The 25,694-nt window shown below is 41.6% G+C and overlaps 1 protein-coding gene across 10 annotated transcripts in view; it reads right to left on the reverse strand.

The window, feature by feature from the left end:
- MRTFA (myocardin related transcription factor A) overlaps positions 1-25,694 on the reverse strand; it is a 122,353-nt gene that overhangs the window by 9,365 nt on the left and 87,294 nt on the right. For all 10 annotated transcript variants that reach the window (XM_086885668.1, XM_086885667.1, XM_086885669.1 and 7 more), the window contains 4 exons: positions 17,915-17,980; positions 2,595-2,650; positions 942-1,017; positions 136-297 (listed from right to left, as the gene is read on the reverse strand). In XM_086885668.1, the coding sequence (XP_086741794.1) occupies positions 136-297; positions 942-1,017; positions 2,595-2,650; positions 17,915-17,921 (301 nt within the window). In that variant the 5' untranslated portion in view covers positions 17,922-17,980. The remainder of the gene's footprint in view (positions 1-135; positions 298-941; positions 1,018-2,594; positions 2,651-17,914; positions 17,981-25,694) is intronic.

Raw genomic sequence — 25,694 nt, forward strand, 5'->3', positions numbered from 1 at the left:
TCCTTGGGCTGAAAGCCTGTGATCCTGGGCCAGGAAAATGAGACCAGCCATGCACTCTCTCAGACATGCAGGTTGATAGGTAATCACAGCCACATGTGGGAAATGCCCTCCACAAAGATCCTCCTCTGACCTTACCAATAATAGCTTCCTTCAGGCTTGATTCCACAGGCAAGATGTTCTTCTCCACCAGCTCCATGGGCCCTGGCCTCTGCGCTATCTTCTCATTGAGGTCATCTGCCAGTCTGGCTCTCTTCAGCTTCAGCTGCTTAGCCTGCAAGGAGGGTTCAGCTGAGGTCTCTGTTTGGGGGAAAGTAAATAAAATGGCATCAATCCAACAATGGTCAACCCATGCCCTTCAGCAGTATTTTAATTCTATTCAGAAAGGTAACTGTACAGAAAACCAGCTGATAGATAACAACAGAGAACTACACACTACAAAGATATGACACATTATGTGTATTTAGGTTATAGAGATAACTACAGTAGCCCTTGTGACAAATTCACTGTTCTCAAACTGATGTCACCCAATTCTCGTTCATCTTTTCCCCCTGGTTGTGCCCCAAATTTGGTGCTCAGCAGCAGCACAGCACTCCCTCTCTGAAGCTGAGGTTCATCACTACTCAGATCAATCTGCCTCACTCCCTCTTGGACATTTTACACTGTCTTCCCTTAGCAGAAGAGCAATCCATGGTCATTCTATTTCCTTGTTGCTCAGCTACACAAAACTGCACAATTTGAATTCACACAATGGATTTTTCTGAGAATAATCTCCGAGCAAGCAGAGTTGAATTCCTCCCAAGGAATCATGAAACAGGCATGATCTTCTGCCCGCTCCCAACCAGAAGGAAGCTTTGGAAGTCAGAGGCAAAACAGAAAGCTGTGAAAAAGGTAGTTACAATACAGTTTATTGTTGATGTTTTCATGTTCAGCACTTGCCATACCTTCCAGAATGTGCATCCTAACCAGCTCTGATCTCTCTGGCCGGGACCGGATCTTGCGTTTCAGATAGTCCTCTGTCTGTAGCAAAAATAGACAAGCAAGAACCACTTTCAGCCGATCAGACAGGAGTGAGGTAATCTTCAACAGCACAATGAAAAACAACCATCTTTAGCTGTTACTGAGATCTAAATAAGCACAAAATGGAGAAGAGACCTATCTCCTGTCCCAGAGCACCCAGAATGAGCTTACTCTAAAGATGACCTTCTTTGTAATTACCTCAGTCACTTGTGCTATGCTACCCCACAGAACAAAAACTGGGAAGGACTTCCTCAGGAGCTGAAGTCTTCTTTTCCCATTGTATGCATCACCACTAACTTGTGTCAGGGTAACTATCCATGACATTTATTTTTATGTTAAAGATAAATGCACTGGTTTCATTGTTCACAGAAAGTATTTTCATGTACTGCTGGCATTCAGGGCTGACTTATGATTTGGGGATCTTTAATTTTATTAAATTGAATATGTTATTTGTTAAGCTAAAAGCCCCATGCAGTCCTTTGGGGGGCAGAATCTAAATGCTGTGACAAGGTTTATTTCAGTTCCAGAGGTGCTTTTAGCTCTGCCTTTGGAGAAAGTGCCGTGGAGCAATGTACAGAGATGACCCTGACAGGCTGAACATGTTACTGTTTACACTGCTAAGGAATGGGAATCTGGAAGCAGCAGGTAATAGACCAGTAAATACTGGATATCAGGATGGGCCTTTGGAGAATATACGTATTAAAGTCAGTCAGAAAACTGCACCATAATTGTTCAATTGCCCACATAAAAATATTAACTTAATAAGGTTTTAGGAAAAAAAGAGAAATAAGCAAAAGCCCTTTGGTCATTTGTCTTAATGCAAAGTTCCCCACTGCAATCTCTCCACAGTTTAAAGGGCCTCCCTTTCAGGTCTTCATCACAGCTGTTATTTTTTTACTTATGTTGCTTTCACTTTTCAAACAAAACTTAGTCATAACAAGTTACATTCCACTGTAGGCTAATCAGAAAAAAATATCCCCAGAGGCCTTCTGAGGAACAGAAATTATCAAGAAACTCCCCAGTTAGAAAAAGTGGCACATGAAGTATGATGCCTGGCTTCCTCTTTCTGTAGAGCCAGAAGTCTGTGATTTCAGTGTCACAAGATTTTAGGGGGATCCTCTCTATTCAATTTTCCATTTTTCTAGTCTCCTAGGTAAAAACTGCACGTGCAGGTAACAGACAAACTTTCCTCAAAGGTGGAACTGAGCTCCACATGATAATTTAACAGCATTTAAGGGCAAAACAAACACCATAAAAATAAAAATGCCAAGTGTGTGGACAGTGGGGAAGAAGAGCATCAGTCACTTCCCGAAAGATGACTCTAGGGAAAATCCAGGCACCATATTCAATGGGTTTTAGGCCCAATTAGTTCACTGAGGGTTAACCAGCACCACGTGCAAGCTATAGAATACCCAATCCAATGCATTTCTGAATACAGAAAGCTGTATTACATCCAGAATATGAACAATTCCCTTCTGCATGTCATTAACAGCTACAGGATGCCCAAAACACAAGACATACCATTCCTGACTTTTCCAAAACTTTCCCAAAACACTGAAGATTATATTGCATCTTACCCTGGCCCGCTCCAAACTCTTTCTTTGTTCATGAAATGCAGCTGGACTTTTCAGAGCTGTGGAGAGGAAAAGCATTTAGAGAAATGAATTATAATGATGGAAGTTCTCTCACTGCACAACCCTTCAGGCCAAGTTAACAACACCACAGCAACTGCCTCCTGCATCTTCCAACACAGTGAGGCTTATCTCCAGCTGGTGCAAAGCAGTGGGAATTGCCATACTCCATCTGACAGCACAGGGACACAGGAACTGATCTGAAATTTTTGTGGGCCACTGGAGTCAAATAGAGGTACACTTCAAGTCAAACTAGTCACTGTTCCCAAAGTTGGGTCCAAGAATATGATTCAAAACCAGCCTCCCAAGAAAGCCTTTTACAAGCTTTAAGACACAGTAAGATATCCAGGACCCTTATGGGAATGGCTCTGAAACACTGAAGAGGTCAAATGGTTGGAATGATGGGGGACAATGCTAATGAACTGCAAATCCCCTTTACTATCTTTTAATGTCAAAGGAAGCTGCAAGTCTTTCCTGAATCTGCACCTGTGTTTTCTACACGTGCAAGGACTGGTTGAAAATCCTGCAGGTCCACTGGACACATACACTGCTCCCTGTAAGAGAAATTAGGGACACTTGGAGAGAAAAGTACATCTGTCTATTGACAGAAAACCACAGCTTGAGGAATTAACTTCAGCTCTCCACAGAAAAGGCCTTCTCGCCCCCTCGGACCCTGCTTAAAACCAGAGCCAAAATGGATCAGGTTTTAAGAAACTGATCCTCTGCTGTCCAGGACCACACTAACCCTGGAGGAATCTCTCACTCTGCCTGGCTCCTCTGGAGCACACAAAGCTCACGTCCCACAGTAAAACCAGAGAGGGAGGGTAATGATGGTGTCAGTAGCTCCTCACAGTTTCCCTGAAGCTGCAAGTAGCTTGTTTTCTTAAAAAATGACCACACTGTGGTTTGTATTAACAAGCACCTGAAAGGAGTATAATAATTTTTTTTTATATTTCTGAAATTCTCGTAACTTAAATTGACTTACCATCCAGCTAAACAGAAAAGTTAAAAAACTTCAGCTTTAAAGGTAAGTTGCAAGTCTTTTGAAGACAGAAAACTAAGCTCATAGAGTTAGTAACTCCAAAGTGTTGCATCTAGGTCCTGTGAAAAATAGTCTGCTCAAATTATTTTTCACTTAAGACCAGTGACTAAGTATTTCTCAAATATAAGTTCATAATAAAGTCTCAAAAGACTTAAGAAATAAAAGCCCCTGCATAAATGCAATGTAAGAAACTATTTCTAATGCATGTGGAGCCTTCCCTGCCCTTTCCTACAGAATGAAAAGGAGTAGCCACAGAAAGTGTTAAGACACCTTCTGTGAAAGGTAGTCCCTCTGATGCCAAGATGATTTTTTGCCTTTTCTTTTATATACCTTTTATATAACTTTTATGTATCCTCAGTATTATTAGCATGCATATTTGTAATTCTTTGAGTCTGATAATTTACCATAGTCCTGGTATTCTGTTAGGCCAGGAGACCAAACATCCTAAAGGCCTCGTAGTAGGAGGTAGGAAAACGCTACGCTATCTTGGGAAACCAAGGCCCCTCTAGAACACAGCTTGTAAACTAGAGATTTGGCACATCCAGGGGGAAATTCCACAGATGAGGGAATATCACACCATTCATCCAGGCCTCCCATTCATTGGGGCATCCTTGTTAGATATGCTAATTTGTAAGGTCTATAAATTGTACAGGTGACCTATCATGGGGGTGCATTGCAGCACATCCCACCTTGGCCAAGTGGTGCACCATAAGGATCCTTATTAAAATAGGAGGTAAAACCCCTTATCCCTTAACCGTGTCTGGCTCTCAATTTTTAAGACCAGGGAAAGGCATCATCTCTAGGTTCACATCAATGGGGTAAGAAGTAGAATTCAGTCCACATGTCAGGAATTCCAAACATGCCAGGCATCATAGATAGGATCTGGACTACAGAAGTGAATGAAGAATAATTTGTAGAATAAATTAACAATGACTGAAAACCACAGTGAGTATACAGACTTCTGCAATAATGGGGCAAATAGTTCCTGCTCATATTAGTTGCATAAATCTTGTTACTGAGAGAAACCACCAGAGAAAGTTACACAAGGTGTGAAACACACTTTGACATAAACCAAAGAGATATGGTTGGGATATTGTATTGCAATAACTACAAAAATAATGCAAAAAACTTCCCCATCTAGCCAAGGCACCAACGAGGCCTCAGCTGATGCCTGAAATGAGGTGTCCTGGGCAGTCTGACCACGGCACTTCAATGAAGAGCAAGGAACAACCAATACTATTCTCAAGTCGAGTGAGCTGCTTGTGAATACACACATGCTTGAACCTGAACGTGCTTTCCTTTCATTGTGAGCATCTCACAGGTAAGTGAAATAAAAGCTCAGGTCCACTTGGGCAAAGATAACAAGCAACATTTAAATCTGCATAAACATCTACCCTGGAGAAAAGCAAAGCAGGATTCATCATGAGTCTTCAAAAGCTCTCTACCAGAATGTGCAGACACAGCAGTAATTCTTCACTCTCCCCTTCCTGCCTACCTCTGCTGTCAGTATGAGGCAGCAGATGAACTTTAAGTGACATTTCCCTGACCACAGCTAATGGTCAGAAAAGTCAGCTGCAGGAGTTCAGCTGGTGTCACAGGTAGTCCAGGAAAAAACTATTGCATACAGAAGAACAAGGCAAGAAAAGAGTAGCTAAGAAGGAAAAAAGAAAAACACATATGCATTTAATAGTAAGTAATGCAGAACTGCTACAGAAATAATCTTGTAAAGAACAATTTCAGTCTCTCTGGACTAGTCTCTGGAAACGTGCACTGGGTTGTAGCTGTCTGGGCTGGCAACATGACAGAGGACTTCATATTTGACCTCTGAAAATGTCAAGAGGGCACAAATCCTTCAGTGCTTCCCTCAGCAATCTAGGATGAAGTTGATATGTCAGAATAGGGTGTCTATTGTAAAATCATACTCCACTTGAAATTAACTAATCCTTGCACATTTTTTTGGCTTTGAAATGACTGCTTAGCCCAGAGCTGTGGAGAAACCCTGTTAACTTTACTGCAGCAAATAAAAAAAAAGGAAAAATATAATCCTATGAAGAACTCCGAAGCAATAAGGTGATATTACAATAATCTGGGTGAGCTCTAAAGGAGACCCGCAGTGCAGATAAGCCTCTTTTCCAGCTCCTACCACTGCCTTTCCCAGCCACTTAGCACTGATCCCTGCAAAACTGTTTCTGTGCCTCATAACCCATCTGGCTCGCTCACCAGAGTGCTGCTTTATCCATTCCACCCAAAATTACCCATAGTGATAAAGCTCTACTGTTCTCAGCCGTATCAGCTGTGGTGGCTCATTCTGGCACTGTGTGTGAATGAGTGGCTGAGCTGGTGGAGCAGAACCTGTGTGAATCAGGGGGGTGTGGGGCAGCATTCCCACTCTGTCCACAGCCCTTAGGACCTGAAGCATCAGCTATAACCACAGAGGGTTAGGGATGAGGAAACTCCTATCACCTGATGCTTTCTGACTGCTCAGCCTGCATAAAATACACTAAACTATTCCTTACAGTAGTTTGTCTAACCTGTTCTTGGAGACCTCTCATAAAAAAATTTAATATTATTGCAAAGAAATTATCCCAGTACACAAATGTTTTTACTATTTAAAAACCTTTCTGAATGTCTAACTTCTATTTCCCTTCATACAATTTATACTCTTTGTTCCTCACCTTATCTGCAAACATTACAGAGAGCAATTTATTTTCTTCCTTTTTGCATCTATCCCTTTGGAAAACTTTGGTTCTCCTACAGTCTTCTGGTATATAAAATGACCAAAGGCAGTTGCTTCAACCTTTCCTTGCAGATAACATTATCCAGACCTTTGCTTGTTTAGTCTCTTTTGGACTCCTTCCATTTAAGCTGCATTTTTTTGAAGCCTAGTGTCCAGAACTGGGTACATATTCCAGCCTAGGCGTTATTGACTGTTATATAGTCAAATGATTATTCAATAACACTTCTCAGTCACATGTCCCAGCCAGTTTGCCTTGTTTGTGTACATAAAACAAACAACGTTCACTTGTGCTTGTCTCACAAACCACTGAAGGTCTCCAATCCTCTTCTGCAGAGCTGGTACCAAGCCAACCACTCTTCATCCTCAATTCAAGCCACTGACTATGCATTACAAAATGTAGACATTCTCCCTTTTTCTTTCATTTTATTCCATGTTTGCTGGTTTCTCCAAACATTCTGAGTCCCAGTCCTGTCCTGCCCCCAGCCTACTAACCTGGAGCTTAATAAACATGCAGACTGTTCCTTTTCAAATCACTGAAAATACTCAATCGTGTCAAACACTGATTTTCTCCCTTCCCATCCCACCCAACAACCCTGCTCAACTCAACCTCCTAGTCTGACACCCAGATTTCATTCCAATCCAGTTCCCTCACAAGTTGCATAGGCAGCTTCAGGTAGTCCCAGCTTGCTTCCAAAAACATCAGGCAAGGCTGTTTCAAGTGCCTCATTAAACCCAAGAAGTGCAAAAACGTTTAACACCCTGAATTCCCGGGGAAGCATTTCAACAAATATTTAGTCTTCTGGTACATCCAGCTTCAGTAATGGATCTTTGGATCAGTGGCTTTTTCCCCACTTTTCCATGTCCCACGTGCCTTGCCCTTGATGCTCCAAGCAACTGTACTTGTACTGCAGGGGGAGCTCTATGGAACTATTGCCATAAAGTATCCCCTGCACCTCTCCATAGCACTTGCCCCCTCTCCAAACTTAATTTGAATCCTTGAACCAACTATCCAGCTACCTTTGTGTGAGCCCTGATGAGAACAGAGTGCTGCCAGAGGGAAAAAACCCACCAAACTTGCCAAACAACAGCAGTATGAGCTGTTGGGTTTTCGTTTTCCACTGTATGCAGAAAATAGTTGACACTGCAGAAGTAACTTCTGCAATACTCAATTTCAGTTAGGTTACCTCCTGCCTGCCTTTTGATTTTATTTCTACATGATATGTACATGGCATTTCCAGCCTCAGTAACCTGCAGTTCCACTTTCTGCTCTCGTTCCTGTACCTAGGTCTGGGACAAAGCATGTCAGCTCACGGTTATGCTGACAAAACCGTCTGTGGACTCCGATCACAGTTGTTTTGAAAGAGTTATTTTAACCTGGATTGGTATGCTGGTTTACAGCATGGCTCCACAAATAATAGTGTCAGCAAAGCTGAGCACAACTGCCCCGCCAAAGTCAGAAATGAGAGGCTGACTTTAAGGCCAGCACTGGAACAGGAGCTCCATCCTGCTGAACCATGGCCCCACATCTTCAAATTGCCCCATCCACCACAGGAAAACAGCCTGGAGTTACAAATGGGCCAACAAGTGCTAAAAAGGGCTCAGTGACAGATGGGACAGTAGCATCACCAATGGGGCTTGGGACAGCACAGTCCAGCAGGTGACCTCCACTGAGCTGTTCACACTTTTGTCCCACTTGGACAACTGTGGCAGTTTGTAACATCTGCTGTTAGGAAGATGAGTTTTAGCCCTCACCTTTAGATGACTGACAGCAGGACTTGATTTTCCTGCCACAGATGGGCTAGCAAGGATCTCATGAAATTCCTACCACATGCATCCTATTTCTTTAGTCTCTCTGTTGCCTGTTGTGGAGCATTTTGATGCTTCATCTCCAGAATTCCTGAAGCATTAGCATCTTTGTGGCCACACCCTCAGCTACCATGAGAAACCTCCCTGCACATCAATGATGCAACTGTTCCGTGCCTCCACCCTGCTTCAAAAATGTTGCAGCTATACATTGCAACTGTGTTCTTCCATCTGACCCCCCAAAACCAAGCAGCAGCACACAAGACCATCTACACTGACCCACGCCTTTCCATACAAAACCCACAGATGAAAGTTGCTAATCTTCACTTCAAAGCAATGTATTAATTCCTATGAAACGGTGCAAAACTCCAGTGTTTTCTCAATACAAGCCATATTTTGCAGATGGCAAAGTGTGAATGAATCACAGAACCACAGAATGGTTCGGTTTGGAAGAAACCTTAAAGATAGTGTAGTTCCAGCTCCCCTGCTATGATTGCAGGGACACCTTCCACTGGACCAGATTGCACAAAATCCCATCCAGCCTGGCCTTGAGACACTGCTGCAAAGCATCAAACTTGTTCTGCTATATAAAACTGATTGAATCAAGGCTCAGGAATCAAACCCAAATCGTCAGTGTAACAGCAGAGACAAGCAGCTGAGCAAAATGGCCCAAACATTTCTGTTTGGGGTTTATCCCGCAGTATACAAAAGCAGATTTTAGCCATGCAAAGCTTTCAAAGATATTCATATGCAGACCTCAGAGTTCCTGTTACCTAGCGTGAGAAATAAGTGGAATCAGAACCAGATTGAGACACTCTAAGAATGAAACACAGCAGGGGAAGGGGACTGATCCAACTGCTGAGAAAAAGAGGTCAAAATACCCATATACCCTGCATTTGCTTATGCAGCTGATGGAAGACACTGAGGCTTGCACGAAACCAAACACAGGGAAGAAAGGCAAAAGGATCTGCACAGATCCTTACAGCTCAAGTGTCTTGTGGGAAGCAGAGGCTGCAAAGCTTTCTGTAATCAGTAAATCACTACTCGAGGCTATCAGACTTGTAAACTGACAGAGGAAGCACATGAGCTTTCTTTGGCCATAGTATCTAGCTCATCATAGACAAGCAGGTGATATTTGAACAGCAAATCAGTTGGTAAGACAACACACAATGTTTGCAGAAAGGCTACAGCTAAATTCAGAATACTGAGTCAAATACTTTGCTCTTCATATAGACCCGTTCCTAAGGGAAAGAAAAAACCTTCCTTCCTTTGCTATGACAAAGAGAAGCTTGTGTCATGTCCAGTCCCAACCTTAGACACACAGATTTAATTCAGAATGGCAGAAGGCCTTCTGCTGCAGCTATTCACCCCTGCTCTCAACCAAATTCTGGTTTCTCTCTCTTGTTTACTATGCTTTCGTAAAAAGATGAGATAAAGTGCTGCAAATAGGCTCGATGACTTCCTCTGTTGGTTGAGGGTGGGGCTCCCACCCGTTGGATTTGCTAAGAGACACAGAACTTGAACCACAGAGCAAGGCAGTTAGCACTTTCTTCCTCCCTTCATCTTCACCCCACTTTCAAAAAGCATTTCTCACAGCATGGAAGAAAAAAGGTATTAAAAAACGGGGTCACATGCACAGAAGGGGCTGTCATCTTGCCAGTGGGGCAGTGTCAAACAGCTGCTGTGTGGTGCAGAAATACATAAAGGGGCTGGTGAATACACAGCTGAGAGAAGACAGATCTCCATCAACATCCTTTTCTTCATTTGCAGCTCTGGGGATTTCTCATCCAGTACACAGACCTGATCATATTTGAGAATTCTTGATACCATACCCCAACACTGGTAAATGACCTTGGATTAAGACTGAAATATAAATATCAAGTTAAGGACAGGAAAAGAAGCCACAGCTTCTTTCCTAAATTGTCATTATTCAAATCCCAAAATACATAAACTCAGAAAATTGAAAATGAAGACTGACCTAAAAAAGTCAATGCAAGTATGTTTATGAAGGTAAGAAACACATCTCTGGCACTCAAACAAATGCAGTTTTGCCTTTCAGTGACACCCTTCAAGGAGAATGTTATTGTGATTGAAGGATTATGAGTGCTCCTAGTCCCAAAGAGAAGAAAGGCTGGAGAAAGGTTCCTTCCCACGTTGCTGCTGTTGCCAGCACTGCCAAAGTACAGTGTTACTGATTCAGTGCTGCAGCTCCACCAAGTCCTCCCCACTGCCCAGCTATTCCAGCCACCAGAGACACACACACACACATAACAGCAGCCAGATGAAGTCCCTGATAGCAATTTTTGGTGAGCCCCAGGCTTCTGTGGAAGCCAGAGCTCCGGTCCTGCCTTCCTGACACCCTGCCCCAGGCAGCCAGCCCTTCTCCTGGGTCAACATTCTGAACCTGCACAGTGTACCAGCTCATGCAGCTGTTTTTCCCAAAAAGAGCCACTTTCCAGCTCCCTGATTTGGCTTGCCCTGGCTGCTGAAGCACACGGGCAGGGGGAACTGCGGTACCCTGCCCCAGCTCAGCTCACCCTGGAGACACTCACCAGCTGCGCCGCTCCCAATGCATGCACCAGGCACCCCTCCAAAGCCCACTTTCGGCAAAGACTGTCAGTAACTTTAGTACATCAGTATCCCACTGATGATGCAGATGAAGTTTAAGATTTTCATTAACTGTGTGAAAAGCCTGAAGTATAGGTTTGTCACGGTAAACATGAAATTATTGGCAGAAAGGACTAAGATTTTTCCAAGGCCCAACATTGAGTTAATTTAAAATCTAACATATGTGCAATTTCTCAGAAAGTTCATCCTCTTTAGAAGCAGAATGGAAATTGTCACCCATGGTAACAGTTATCAGATCTGTGGATGACTATGGCTACAGCTTTGTGTCAAAAAACATTTCCAGCAAATACAAATAATGTATAATCTGCTCTATCCGTCGCCATTAATTCTTGGCATTCAAAAGACATTACCTAAATCCTGAAATGAAAATTAAAAAACCACCCCTAACTGAAGAGGAAAAGGAAGACAAAGAACTTCTACCAGGATCCCTTTGATCCATGCATTCATGGATCAGACTTCAGGCCTGTTTCGTGCATGGGTAACTGGCCTTTGGAAACTCCTCTGGTAACTTTCCAGAGTGTCCAGGGTGGGAAAGGTATGGGGTCGCAAAAGCACAGACCATTCCCAGACAACAAGTAAGAATGAACCTAAGACAACTGTGGGAACATGAAGGGAAAAAACTTTATTGCCTATCAGACTTTACTTCCCTGAACTGGAACAGTAACACTTGCAATAACTCTTGCAACTGGCAGAGTTAAACCTTCTATCATGGCAGGGATCAAGGACCAAATGCAGCCTATCAAACACCTGAGCATGGTCATCCTTCTACAGCTTCAGAAAGGGCAAACAGCACATTTCCATCCTAACACAATGAGCTTTATTACTCCAATCATGTCTTATTAGTCACAGATCATATAAACACATGGAAAACACACTCAGACAGACATCCAAAAATACAAATAAAGCAGATGCAGTTATTAGTCCGCTGACAATGAGACTCTCAGCTTAAATGTACAGACAGCCCTCTACAGACATAGCCTGAAGGCTTTGAAATTCTGCTTCAAGGAAAATGATCAAAGTCAAATAACCAGCAAATAATTCCTGGGAGACAAGTTATAGGTATACAATCAAATTAAAATAAAAACAGTTACAGATTTCTGTGCAACACACCAGAAACAGAAAAAAAATGCAGAGGACAGCTGCAAGTGTCATCTACTTTTTTTTTTTCTTTTTATTTTACATTACTTGTTTAGTGTTTCAGTCTTACTCTCAGAGCATGACACTGAATATATTAAAAGTCTAGCTGCAGCTTCTGTATGGAGTAACAATATTTACAGTCCACATACATGTTTTTAACTCCTTGTCCTAAACAAAATTACAGTTCAAGCCTAAAATGAAAGAGAAGCACTTGCCAATGTGCTGAACAGCAGAAATAAGATGGCAGGGAAGTGAAAATTTGTATTTTTGTTTTGTTATGACAAATAGATTCCATAAAACTACAGGAATGTCACTACAAAGAGCTGATGTAAAGTGGTGAGAGAATGACTGGGATATGTTACTTAGCAGGAAGAGGTATTTCAGGGTGTTAAAGCAATAGGTTTAGCTGCAGCTCTAAGGGAACACACCACAACCTTGAAATGTCAGCTGTGTAGCCACACTGCAACAGTTCCAAGTCAGTAGAACTCCACCCAGGCATAGCAGTTCATCTATCCTGGCCCTTATGTAGAGGACAAAATATATCTAAGGCATGAAGAATTTGCCCCTGAAGCCTCCATCATGATGGCAGAACAGCTTGTGCCATGAAAAATACTGCACCTGTAGGTAACTGTCACGTTCTGACAGCTTGCTGCCTCTCCTTTCTCTGACAAGCATAGAAAGATGCTCCTATTAATTAACAGTTAATTTATAAAACTTATTTTTTCTTTTGTTTTGTTTCTGACATTTAATATGTTCTATTGTAGCTATTGTATATAAAGAGAAGCAAAGATTGATTATATCCACAACTGACAGGTCTCCTTAAATTAGCACACATACACTAAATGGATGAGATACATAATTAGAAATAAGAATAAATAAGAAAATATGAACAGAAATATTAAATACAGAGCCATGCAGCAATAAAGTTACGAGTGCATAATTTTCAAGTATTTAAAAACCTATTTTTTTTCTAAACTGAGAAGTAGTTAGACTATGAGGTAAAGGCTAAAGCAGAAACAGCAGTTTTAGCTACCCTACAGAAACACAAGTGTGGATGTATGGCCAAATCCTGGGGTGGAGATGTTGAAGTCTAGAGACATTATTTAACCTTAGAAACTCACATGTGGCAAGCACTTTGCTTCCCAAACTCAGTATCTCAAAGATCCTTGGGTTTTTGTGATGGTACCTGTGCTGGATGTTGAAGACCAGCTGCTACAAGCTTTGTCTAGATGATGATCAACACTGATATGCTAAAGCATAACCTGTGTTCTGTATTCTTAAATTACCAGCTGTCTCCAGTAAATAGCGTTTCCTTTAGAATTCATTTTAAGCAATGAATGCAGACTCCCAAAAAAGCAAATACTGCGTTTTAGTTTTATAACAAATATTACATTTTGTCCACTAGCCTTATGGCTAATAAAAAATGCAGCAAGTGACATGAAAGGTCTAATGAGATGATAATCATTAGACTGCCTGCTGTATTACAGTAATTTCTAATCATGTGACATGTTGGAATTGAACCATGGCACGCTCCCCTCATGGAGTCTGAGGATAAAATACACTCTTGTACTCTGAAAAAAGCTCAAGCATCCAGCAGGCTGCACGTCCCAGCAAAAACTGCATCAGTGTTGGTAGCACAGATCTAGAGCATGGAAACACCTCAGCACCTGTTGAAGTAGTCCCATTAGAATCTCCATGCACAAATTCCATCCTCTTTGGAGCTCCACAGCCATGTGTTCTGTGGCCCAGAACACAAACAGACAGAGGAGTTGGATGTGGGCACAAAAGCTGGCAAACATCAGATACACTGAAGTGACAAAGAAGCTCCTGGAAATTCTCAGCCTGTACAGCAGCCTTCTTCTAGCTTTCAGTGCAGGCAATGCCCTTTGCAAAGGACATCTGTGTCATTTTTCAGAGACTCACACAGCACTACTACAGAGAAACACAAGGCACATTCCCAGAAATTATCTACTTCTGCTTCGCCAGCTTGGATAGAAGTGATGGTCAAAACAGCTTTCCTGCAGCATTGTGCCATAAGACAACCTTGCATTCTTGCCTGTATTTAGTGTTTGCAGCCAGAAGCCAAAGATCACAATCCTGATGGATAAAACAAACGGCATGCGAAGCTTTAAATCTTGCAAAAAAGAAAAAGAGCCACATATTTTGCATAACAGAGTATTGCTAAATTTGCCAAATGTCTTTCCCCTAAAAATTTTTGCTATTTTAGTTGAAGATACTTTCCACATAACTTTCTACTCAGATGTGCATTAACTTCTGTTTTAAACACTCTCTTCAAGAATGAAAAATGGGGTGTTTAATATTCCCTCCAAAAACCTTACAATAGCCGTAACCTTTAAATTCAACGCTAAAAAATGACAGCATCAGACTGTTCTTCTACAGCACAACAGAGTTCAAAGAGCTGAGCACAGACAGCAGATTTTTGTTTAACTTGTATTTTGTGAGGACAAGAAGATGAAAACCATCTCTGCATAGCTACAAAAAAATGCAAATAGCAAAAATGGCTTGTCTATTTGCACTGTTAGAAAATAGGCCAAAACCTGAATAAATATAAAAACTCAGCTCTCCTTTTTTCAAGATACAGTCATTCTAGCTCAGACCACAGGTATGTCAGCTGCAGGTGAAGACTTGCTTCCCACCAGTTTTCTAAGGGCAATTAAGAATTTTAATCTTGAACTAATGAATCCTGCTACTAGTAAAAGGTTACGCAAAGTGGTAACAGAAAGCAAGAAGAATCAATGAAGCATAAAACACAATTATTTTGAATCCTCTTTCACTGCCCAAAAATGCTTTATTTCTTACTACAGTACACTAATCTTTTAGTTGAGAAAAGCCCCACTGTAGGTGGCTGGTGGGTTGGGAAGGTTAAGTGAGATTAAGTGTACTTGGTAAAAAAATGTTGAAACATTTGCCTTTCTGCTCTACCATATAAACAAAATTCCACATGGGACAAAGTAAGCAATTTCCAGCTCTGTTATGAACAAGCACAGCAGGAGTAGCATGACTCTCACTTTAAGGTGACACAAACGCGTCATCTCCCACTCCTTGTATTTACAGTGTCCAAAAACCTCGTGTTGATGGAAGCCCGCAATGAAATTTCTCTTTTAGGGCACCAAATTGCAGAATAAATCTTACATGGGGTTTGGATTCAGTCAGGAGAGCCAAAGGTACCAACGGGAGTTTGCACACTACATAGCCTGTAATGTAAAACAAAACCTTTCACTTTTCCCACACTTGGCTGAGGGATTTTTCCATGGCTGTTTGCCTTCAGATATACAGGAACTGATCTGTATCACAGGCTAATCTAAAGGAACATGTAGGAAAGCACAGTAAGACCAAAACAGAAACAAAGTCGATGCTGAGGAAGTGACATTCCACACTCTGGATGTGAAGGTGAATTGGAGGTGTGGTGCCAGACAAGCCGTAGTCTGGTCCCATGGGCTGAATGCATATTAGCTCTAGGCAGAATATTTTCCACTTTACTTTCATTCCAATTTAATCCAGCTCTCAAACTTCATTTTATGGTGCAAAGCAAGGCACAGTAGGCAGGTGCCATCAGGAGCTTCACTTCAAAAACACATTCCTGACACAAGCTGTAATGCAGATAGAACTGCAACCATCACAATTCTCTCAAGAGTATTAAGACTCTCCAGATAAAAAATAAAGGAAAGAAAAGAAACCAACCAGCATCTGACATGGCAAGAGCTCTTTTAGTTCAGCACCAAACCATCCTCTGGATTCCAACTTATATACTTGTGTTGAATCATCATGAAGGACTGTGTGGGGCTTGGTTCCTGGCTAACAAACTCAAGAGGGACACAAGTTCAGCACAGCATGCTCAGTAGCAGGTGACAGCAGAACAAGATTAAGTACCTCAATGTTTTCACAGAGAAGAGTCCAGAGAGAAGAAAGAATACAGGATACTTGCATATTCCCAGTAGTAAAAAAAAAGTCTATTCTGGAACTCCTGAAGGTAGAAGTAAAGCTGTCATGGTGCTGAGATGCCTTCTGGAGGAACATGGTCCCTAGTCATCCTCTGTACTTCTCAGGTTAAAAACAGGATTTTTGCTTTAAGTATCACAATTTATCCCACATCTGATCTTTTCTTCAAAAACGGCCCAGGCAAATTACACTTTAAACATTTCCCTATGTGTGGTTATTTCCAGCTGGCAGGTATGGGTATATGATACCATTACTTGGGAGGAACTAATTTCAAATCATGTTTAGAACAGATGTGTTAAAGTGGGTTTTCTCCATTGCAGAAAGGACCTTTTAATGTGTTGCCAGTATTTTCATAATGGTATCTTACTAAATGTTTTCCTTTAGTCCGTCACAAAATTCACATGTAAGGGATATAAATGATGCAATGAAGGGCACAAATCTGCAAAGACTAGTAATGTAGGCTATGTTTTAAATAAATTTAAGACTCACTAATTATTCTGGATGCCTTATTTGAATTACTTGCAAGGGCCTCATTTTCAAAAGGCCTGTAAAACAGACCCCTCTCAGGAATCACAAGTTTGGCCAGGCACACTTTGAAGAAAGCCAGTACTGAACATAAGTTAATACAGTATTTGCATACATATCCACTTAAAGCAGGACACCACAAAGAAGTCAGGAACATTTTCTTCTGAGAAGCATTAGTAAAAAGGCACAGTCACTGGGACACTAGTCTTTCATCCAAAAACAAGTGTATTCTGTAGAAGCTCGTATACAAGCTCCTCAGGTTAAAAAAATAGACAACAGGTATGATATGTCCAGACAGGACAATCTTCTCTTTTTGCTTTGGTAACATAATTTTAATCAGGGGTCTCAGAAACCTCTTAAAGAACATTACTGCCATCCAGCAAGCCACTTCAGCTGACAGAGTGCTGCTGACAGGTTCTCTTCATTCAGAAAGCTGATAATCTAACCTTCAGCCCTCAGTAAAGTCTAAGTCACAGCACCGAGTCACATTACAGCGTGCACCCCAGAAACAGAAGAAACGAGAAATTTCTCATTACTACACCATCTTCAAGTAAAGCTTCTGAAACAGGGTGGCAGAAAATCTTTTGAAAGAAGAAAACACATACCTGATGCACTGCATTTTACTACAGCTGTTGAGTGAAAAAAATTTTGAGAGGACCTCAAAAATAAAACATTTGCTGTGTGGTCTTGCCTCAAATTGTTACCTATAAGTCATCTAGTTCAGAGGTACCAAAGCATGACAAAACTATTTGTCAGACACCTTTTTTGCATTTTGGGGGGAAGAAGGAGAGCAAAAGAGAAAAATACCTTCTCCAAAGCTAATCTGACAGTGAAAGCTTGGCTTTAGGGTAGATCCTCTCTGTTTACCCAGAAAAGTAAACATTCTCTGCCTGCACAGATTTTGCCTTTCCCTGCAAGAAGGGCAACGGCTGATGCCCATAGGGCTCATCTCAGCTGTTTCCTAGCTTGCTGGTTAACATCTTGCACACAATGCCTGGTTTTGGCCAGTTTATGGAATATGTACACACAAAGTTACAAGTGCCTCAGAGGTCTGGGGAGCTGCCACACTGTAAGAACAGAAACTGCAGAGGCAGGAAGCCTGTTAAAAGAGTGATTAGCAGTATGGGTCAAGTATATAAGGCACTTCTAACATGTATGTTGTCCAGAAGACTGTGCACTGAGATGAAACGCAAGCCTTATTTTGCAGCACAGTTACACTTGCAGGCATTGCTCTCTTCCTCAGTATGGGAGGTGGCACCAACACCTCAGGAGGACCAGGCTGGGTCAGGCTGGGTCAGGACAGGGTGGGGCTCTTACACATGATGTTTTCCATGCAGAAGCAGAGAACCTGATCCTTTGAATCATATGGGAAACCATTCTCCACCGAAACACACGCATACAAACACCAGGGCAAAGAATTGAAGTGGTACTTACGCGGCATGATCCCTTGGCTCACCAGCTCCTCCCGCGTGCGTCGCTGCTGGAGCTTCAACTGCAGCACTGCACGACAGCAGAGAGAAAGGAGAGAAGGAAACCCATCAGTGCAAGGAACAACTGAAGAGACATTTTCAAACGCATCTTGTTTTCTTCTGTGGATGCCAAGGCAGCGGTGAGCAGCAGAAGGAAAAGACCCCCCTCCCACTCTGCTGCCCTGCCCCGCTGCAATTGCAGAAGTGGCCCCCAGCAGTCAGGTTTCCGTAGGCTGCTGCAGCCAGGGGGAGAGGAAGTTGCGCAGGGTCTTGGCAGGGTGATAAAAATCCACAAAGCCAGGCCTGTTTCTCAGTTCTTTCTAGAGCACCAAGTGCTTTCCAAACCATTAATATTAAAAAACAAACAAAGAGAAACACCAGCTGACAGTCCTCCAATAAACACAGAGTGACACCCCAGCTGCTAATGACTCCTGAAAACTCTAATTACTATGTGCAGATTAAATGATATGTCAAAATTGTTGGTCGTTACTCTAAATTACAAGGCTGATTTCCTTCCTCAGCTCAGAAATTCACCTTCAGAAACATCTCATGAAAGTGAAACACCACGGATACACCTAGATGTGTCCTTTCACCACAAAAGGAATCCCCTCATCACTAGAATTTTTCCTATTTATTTTATCATAACAGAACATGTTTGTGACCTGTATGAAATGCAATTAGCTGGGGTTTTTTCTAGTGCAAATCCCCGGAATAGTCATAATTTTAACATTGAGATTTTAACAGCAGTTTCCCTTTAAACTATAAAATCAAAGCAACATTCTAGATTGCTCTTACAGTCAAAGCCACCTTCCATATGAAAGCAACTTTTCAAAACTGAAGACAAATTCCCCTGAATGTGTAGTCACACGTCTCAAAATAGGACAGCCTGAGTATCACTGAATCCCACCTGCAATAAAGCCCAAACTCCTAGGTATACTCAACATAAAATATTGTAAAATGAATGGCAATGCATCTCATCTCCCCTGTTTTAATTTTAATTTCTCTTATGTTTTTTTATAGTCCACATTATGAAATTCCACACAAATGTAGTGGAACCACTACAGAGAAAAACTGCTCTACAGTCTAACTATTCAATCTCATTATAACCCTTATGTCTCCCTTCTTAAGTATTTTGTTTGTCCAGCACATTAATTTCATACATTATATCCAAATTTGTACTGTACACTCCATAGAGTAGAGATCAAAAACTTTTAGAAGATGCCACTTTGTCTACCTACAGACATCATGACATTTTACCTGTTTCTTTCCATCTCCTATCTGCAGTTTGCATTTGAGTAAGATACATCTTCCAATATGGGTTCTGGTCTTCATATGCACAGAAAAAGAGATCCATCTCTTCCTTTCTATGGTTGTTTCCATAGCACCTAATCACCCTCACTTAAATCACACTTAATTTTCTTCTGGGATTTTTCTGGCTTCCACTTCCATTGACTCTTGATGTACCTTTCCCTGAAACTGTTTGTGACAGTGACAGGAGTACCTCCTACCAGTGGAAAAACCTCTGTGCACACAGCGTGCAAACAAGTTACCTCTCTTCTGTTTCTTAAGACAAACTATGATTTCTTAATATATGCGTCCTGGGCAGGAAACTACTTTCTTTTAGCACATGGAAGTGAGAGAGGGGAGGAGGATGTACAGAGCACCATGGTAATTCTGTGTGGGATCAGCCAAGAGCCAGAAGGAGGAGGAGGGAACACAGAGGGGAAGGAACAGGCCCTTCATTTGGCTGTGAAACTGCAAACAGAAGTGGTAGTTCCAGACTCTTCCTCCCACCCAGCATGAGATCGCACTCCTACTTCTGTGCTAATGTGAGGGCTAGCACAGCTCACAGCCAGCCTGCCCACAGAGCTTCTCATTTGCTGGATTCCTTTTGAGGCTATCAAAACCCAAACCTACAGGAGCACTTGATCTAACACCTTGCTGAGAGAGACAGTGTCAAATCTCTTACTCCCCCCATCGCCTCTCTTGTCCCCCTGACTGCTGGCTGGACTCAGTGGCAGAGACCACAGCCCAGGCAAAACAGGCACCAGTTTTTGCATTAGTGAGTTGAAGAGGATGACCACATGGCCAGGAGCTGTAGTGGAACGACCAGGACCCCAGGCATTCACCAGCACTGAAGGTGGGAGTTGGACTTCATCCTTCCAACATTGCCACTAAGTGATTTCTGTCCTGTTAGGAGCTGCCCATTAAATCTCTCACTGCCTGCCATTACATCCCCAACTGAGCTGTTTAAGGACTCATATCCATACCCTAAATTAGCACATCTTACTAAATGTATACAGGCAAGGCACAGACCTGCAGCATTAGGTCCATCTCCCCAGCAGATTATCTTATTATTATTTGTGTCCTCTATTTGCAGATCTAGTAATGTATGTTAGCCCTTTCTACCTCTTACTGTCTACAACCATCTACCTTCCCTCACATTTCTAACCACATCTGCTATTTCCTTTTCACCTCCCAGATGGGGATTTTCAGTATAAAACTCCCCCACATAGGTGTGGCTGGCATTTTTTGCTCCTGAGCACACACTTGTATTGTCACCTGCATTAATGTGCACTTTGCTCAACTGTCTCAGTTTGCCTAAATGATCTAAACTATTTTTTTTATGTCACAATTTATTCCTCCACTAATATTTGTTCTGACCACACTGTTACAACCTCTTGCATGTGTTTCTGGACTGCAGCGAGCTGATCTCAACCAGAAATACTTTTCTGCTTTCTATGATTACAACCAGTTCTTAATCCAATTAAGCGCTACTTCATTAAATTCAAATATTCTTCTTAAAACCAAAATACCCCATGCTACCAAGTTAAAGATGTTATAAAAGTCTGTTGCACCTAGACAAAACCCCTAGCAACCAAATTTCACTTATCCAAATGACAGAATCACATTTGGGCAGACCTGTTTTCACAAACTGAAAAGCTGATCAGCGTGATTGTACTGTTCTTATACCACCTAAATTCTTGATCAAATTTTCCATAGGGTTTTTTTCCTGGAACTGACAGCAGATGAACCACTCTTTACTCACTCACCCTTTGTCAGCAGTGATGCAAAATGTTATTGGTCTTTCGCTCTTCTGAAGTCTCCCTGCTGTTCCCAGATTTATTAAAACTACTCTCAGTCAGACTGCTAGAGACTTCATCAAATGACTTAAAATTCCCCTCCTGACCGCAGCCTCCCTTATGAATTTTCTAAATATATCTTATTTCTTTATTAGTTACCATCTACTACCCATTTTCTCTACCCATTATATGCACCTTTTATTTTTAAACCCTATGTCCCTTCACAGCAAGAAACTAGCAACTGTCAAGAGAACTAAACTGGAGAACAGAAAAAAAGTAATTTTCAGGACCCTTTTTATAAGCATTAAGTAATTCCTGGGATTTATGAATGTATATACATACGTATTAAGCACAAATTATAATCAACCATCAAGTACCTTTTTTTTCCCAATACAGTTTATTTTTGTGGCAGGGAAGAGGACAAAAAGGATTATTTCAGTTCACTCCTAAATACATTCTGGCTTAACTAAGTACTTGGAGTTCCCAATGCCATTTCATATATTTAGGAGATCACCTGTTTACATGTGCAAGTGTGTGAATCCTATATATAGATTAACAGATGTCCCAAGCACCAATCCAAGGCTGTTGTACATGGAGCTCAGCCAAAGGTCTAGAATGACCAGAGAAATTCAAAGCTACTCTAAGACAGACTGAAGTGCAAGTCCTTCAGTCACTAATGGACAATCTTCTGTCTCCTTTATCCCTGTACTTAAGCTGTAATTAGTTTTCAAATTAAGAATAAATCAGGTAATATAAAGAGCGGTGTGTAACTGCTGGCTAGAAAATAAGTTCCAAACTGGTGCCCTTCTACTATATGCAATACATTTTGGGATTTCAATGCTTGTCAGATTTTCCCACTCAAAGCTGGGCATAATTTATTTATTTCACAAGCATGAAATGTTCCCAATTAAATTTTGAACAATGTTTTCATATAACTAATGGACCGTTCCAAGAATTAGTAAAACATTCCTGAGAAATCTGGGAGCTAGGATAGAGGACCACTGCCAGCAGTTTAAGAGGAGTAGAGAACTGTGGTGGCGGGAGATGCATTAAATGACAAATAATATTGTGATACAGCTACTACCAACAGTTACCCTATTAGTAAAATACAGCATGTCATGATTGCTTTGTGCTCATCTTAGAATAAAACTTTCTCAAGAAGGAACCCACAGGCATATTCCAGGACCAGCCACTCATGGCTAGTAGCAGCTCAGCTTTATCAGCATATAATTAATATACAGAGCCTGAACCCACAGGGGTGCTTTCAGAAAAGCTACAACTGGTGGTAGTTCAGGGTTGCATCAGTAGTAAGCAGAAGCAAGAACAAATATCTATGATGAGCTAAGTTATTTTTTGCAGCTCATCACCTGAATCTGCAGCAGCGTGCCTTCCTTTCTATTTCTAAACCACACTGCATTTAGTAGTGCAGCTAGAACTACTGCAGAAACTAGACTGCAGATTCTGCACCTCAGCATTTCAACAGTGAAAAATAAAATTAAAAACTCTTCAAAGACTGTCTCACATACTAGGACAGGTTTGTGATAATAAATTATTAAAATATTCTGCATTTCCTGTTTTTTAAAAGCCAGTAAGAAGCACATGGCTGAGAACTGCAGCTTGTGGTGAGACCTTGTGCATGATATACTGAAGACTTACTGCTAAAGGGAGTCTGTGCTCACATTTCTACAAAACCTTTCCTGCTAAAGAATCCCAAGCGATACTTAAGGTCACCCAACCAAGGTAATGATTAAGCACAGCCATATGGTGGATTACAACTGGGACAGCACGAGCAGCAGTGCAGATCAGGAAGGAAGGAAGGCTGCTAGAGCCAAATAAAACCCTACAGAGGGACTGAGGGAGGCAGAACTCCCAGGAATTTGGGCTGAGATACCCATGCAAAAAGGGAGAGTGCAAGACAAACTGCCTATTAACAAGAAAGTCTGTGTGCACACAGATGTGAGCATATCGATTTTGTAAATTCAATGAAAGCAGTCTGCCTGATAGAAGAATTCATCCTTGCAACCCAATAAATAGACCATGTGATTAGGAAGCAAAACTACTGAAGAACAAGTGAAATTAGCCTAATTTCATTATCTAAGTTGAGGAAAGTGCAAGCGTAAGTAAAGGCAGTAAAAAGCAATTTAATGCTCATTTATTTGTACATTGTTCAGCACCTCTGGAGAGCCCATTTTGAAAGCACTGAGCAGCTACAGCATCCTCTTAACTCACAAGGAAGCACTAATACAGCACAAGCTGGGATAAGAACTTGACAATTAGTTCAACACCTCTACCTTTCTGTAGTGCCAAAGGAATTGCAGGAGAATTTTCACTGGTCTGGCACTGAGCAGGTCTGACCAGGTTTACTTTGTGAGGGTCACAGACAATGGACTAAGGAGATGTGGCTCTAGGCCACCATTTGCAGCCCACACATAATTTCCAATTTTTCAGTCCAATGTGCATAATACCATATGCAAGCAACTTAATTATAATATGCAACAATAAAAGCCAACTTTGATGACACAGGGTTTTTGCTGAACAAAACTGGCACAGCTGTTTGTGCAGAACTGGGGCCTCTACCTCAAATATCACAGCGCCATGTAACTGCTGCTTTGAAGGATGAAGTCACTTTTCCACTTACCACCCGGCCACCAGCCCTTCTAATTAAACTAAGAAGAGATTTTTTTTTCCTACTTTCTGATTAAATAGTCACATTTGACCAGAAGCAAATGCCAAATTCAGCTTCTGAATATGCAGCACACCAGCTGTTGTTTTCTGTGGAAGCCATATCCTACTGAATTCAGTCCCTTGGAGATGTGGTAAGAAAACCTTTGCCTTACACCAAAAAATGGTCTCTGAGCATTTCTCAGCTCTGCCAGCTTACAAAACAAATGTTGACTTGCATTAGATTTTTCATGCTTCAACAGGAAGCCACACTAGATTCACCAGCAAAGGCAGCATCTGTAAAACTCCAGTTGCAACACATTTCTGCACAGGAACAGCCACGGGCCGATAGTGCACCAAATTACATGTAGGGTCCACAAGAAGCTGTAAGAAAAAAACTGCTGTGATAGTTTGTGATCAGTGAGTGAGAATACAATGGTCAAAATTAATTTTCAATATCTTAAATTGCTGAGGTGGATTACTTTTTCTGTTTTAGAGCAGCATTTTCTGGTGCTGTTGACAACATACCCCACACCACACAGAATGTACTAGAATGGGAGTTACCAACAAAGAAAAGCAAACTTTTGGGGCCTTTTTTTAAAGGCAATTTTCTGAGCCTAACAGCATTTTAATCCACTAAATCCATTTTATTCCCCACTGCTGATGGGGAATACATGCTGGCTTTGCATTTAAGCAGACTGTGCAGTTAACAGAGAAGCATTTAAGTGAAGCAGACTGTAAATGACACCCAAACTGTGGGGATTATATGACAGTTTGCTACCCTGGGAAGGGGATGCCAAAAATTCATGTCCCTCTGTGGGGTGAAGGAGAAGCACCAGACACACTGTTGATCCTGACAATTTGCAAGCATCCACTGTTGTTGGGAGCAGCAGCCATACGGTTCTGTTCATCTCAATGCATTTTACAGAATAGCTTCAAGCCTGCACAAAGGGAGAGTTAAGTAGAAGTTTATTTCTTTACTGTTTGAGACTGTCTCACATTCCACTCTTTTCTCTACTGAAGCAACTACGGCTGCGATTAAAATGCAGGCATCTTCCTCCGCTCTTCCTTAGCAACCACGCGATGGAGAAAATCGAGTTTGGGAGCATAAAGAATAGAAAGAAAACTTGGTTTGGTCTCTTCAACTGTTACAACAACCTTTCACTCTAGAGGCAAAAGCCACTTATTTATATTCATGCTGTGGTCTTCCCTCTTTGAGACGTAGGATTGGGACCACTCTCCCTACACCCCGAGAGGTCTGTGAAGCAGATCCTGAACAGGAAACAAATCAGGGATGGGGAGCAGCTCCATACTGCAGGTTCTGAGAGTGATGAAAGAAAGGATTTCTTCACAGAAATTCAGAAATCAGCACGTCCTGCTGCAACATGCTGAGAGGGGAAGGTGTCTTATCCCAGCTGGTGGTCCAAGTAGGGAACACTGCATCATGGGCAGTTCTTGTATAGAGGATTGGAAACTTTTTTCATGACCCCCTCTTATTTCTTATTCCCTTAGAAAGCTTATGAAAGAATTAAGCATTTGTACAGATGAGAACAGGAGCATGATTCTGCCTGATGTAGATCTAAACCCTCTATCAAGTGATTCCTAACAAACAGAACAGTTCCTTCACCTCCAAAACAACAACTTCCAAAATATTTCACAATGGATGTGCTAGCAATAATCCAAGGATGCAATGGGGGTCATATCACACCAGAGGTGGTTATTTCCATCCAGCACTTCTAAAAGCCTTCAGGCTCTCAAATACCCAGCAGCGAAAAGTACAGGGGAAAGAGTGACTGGTCAATTAAGAACACAAGAAGACAAGGAAAAGAGAAAATTAACTGACTGTCACTCTCAGAACAAGAAGGGCTTGTTTCTTGATAAAATCACACTCTTCAAAGCTTCTACCACTCAAAATATTCTTGGCTCATACCAAATCATTGAAATGGCATGCAGCTTACACGTGCCTCTAGATTGTCTATATGAGTGAATTCCAGAAGACTG

Source organism: Cyanistes caeruleus, chromosome 4 (assembly GCF_971803275.1).
Source record: "Cyanistes caeruleus chromosome 4, bCyaCae1.hap1.1, whole genome shotgun sequence".
Lineage (NCBI taxonomy): Eukaryota > Metazoa > Chordata > Aves > Passeriformes > Paridae > Cyanistes > Cyanistes caeruleus.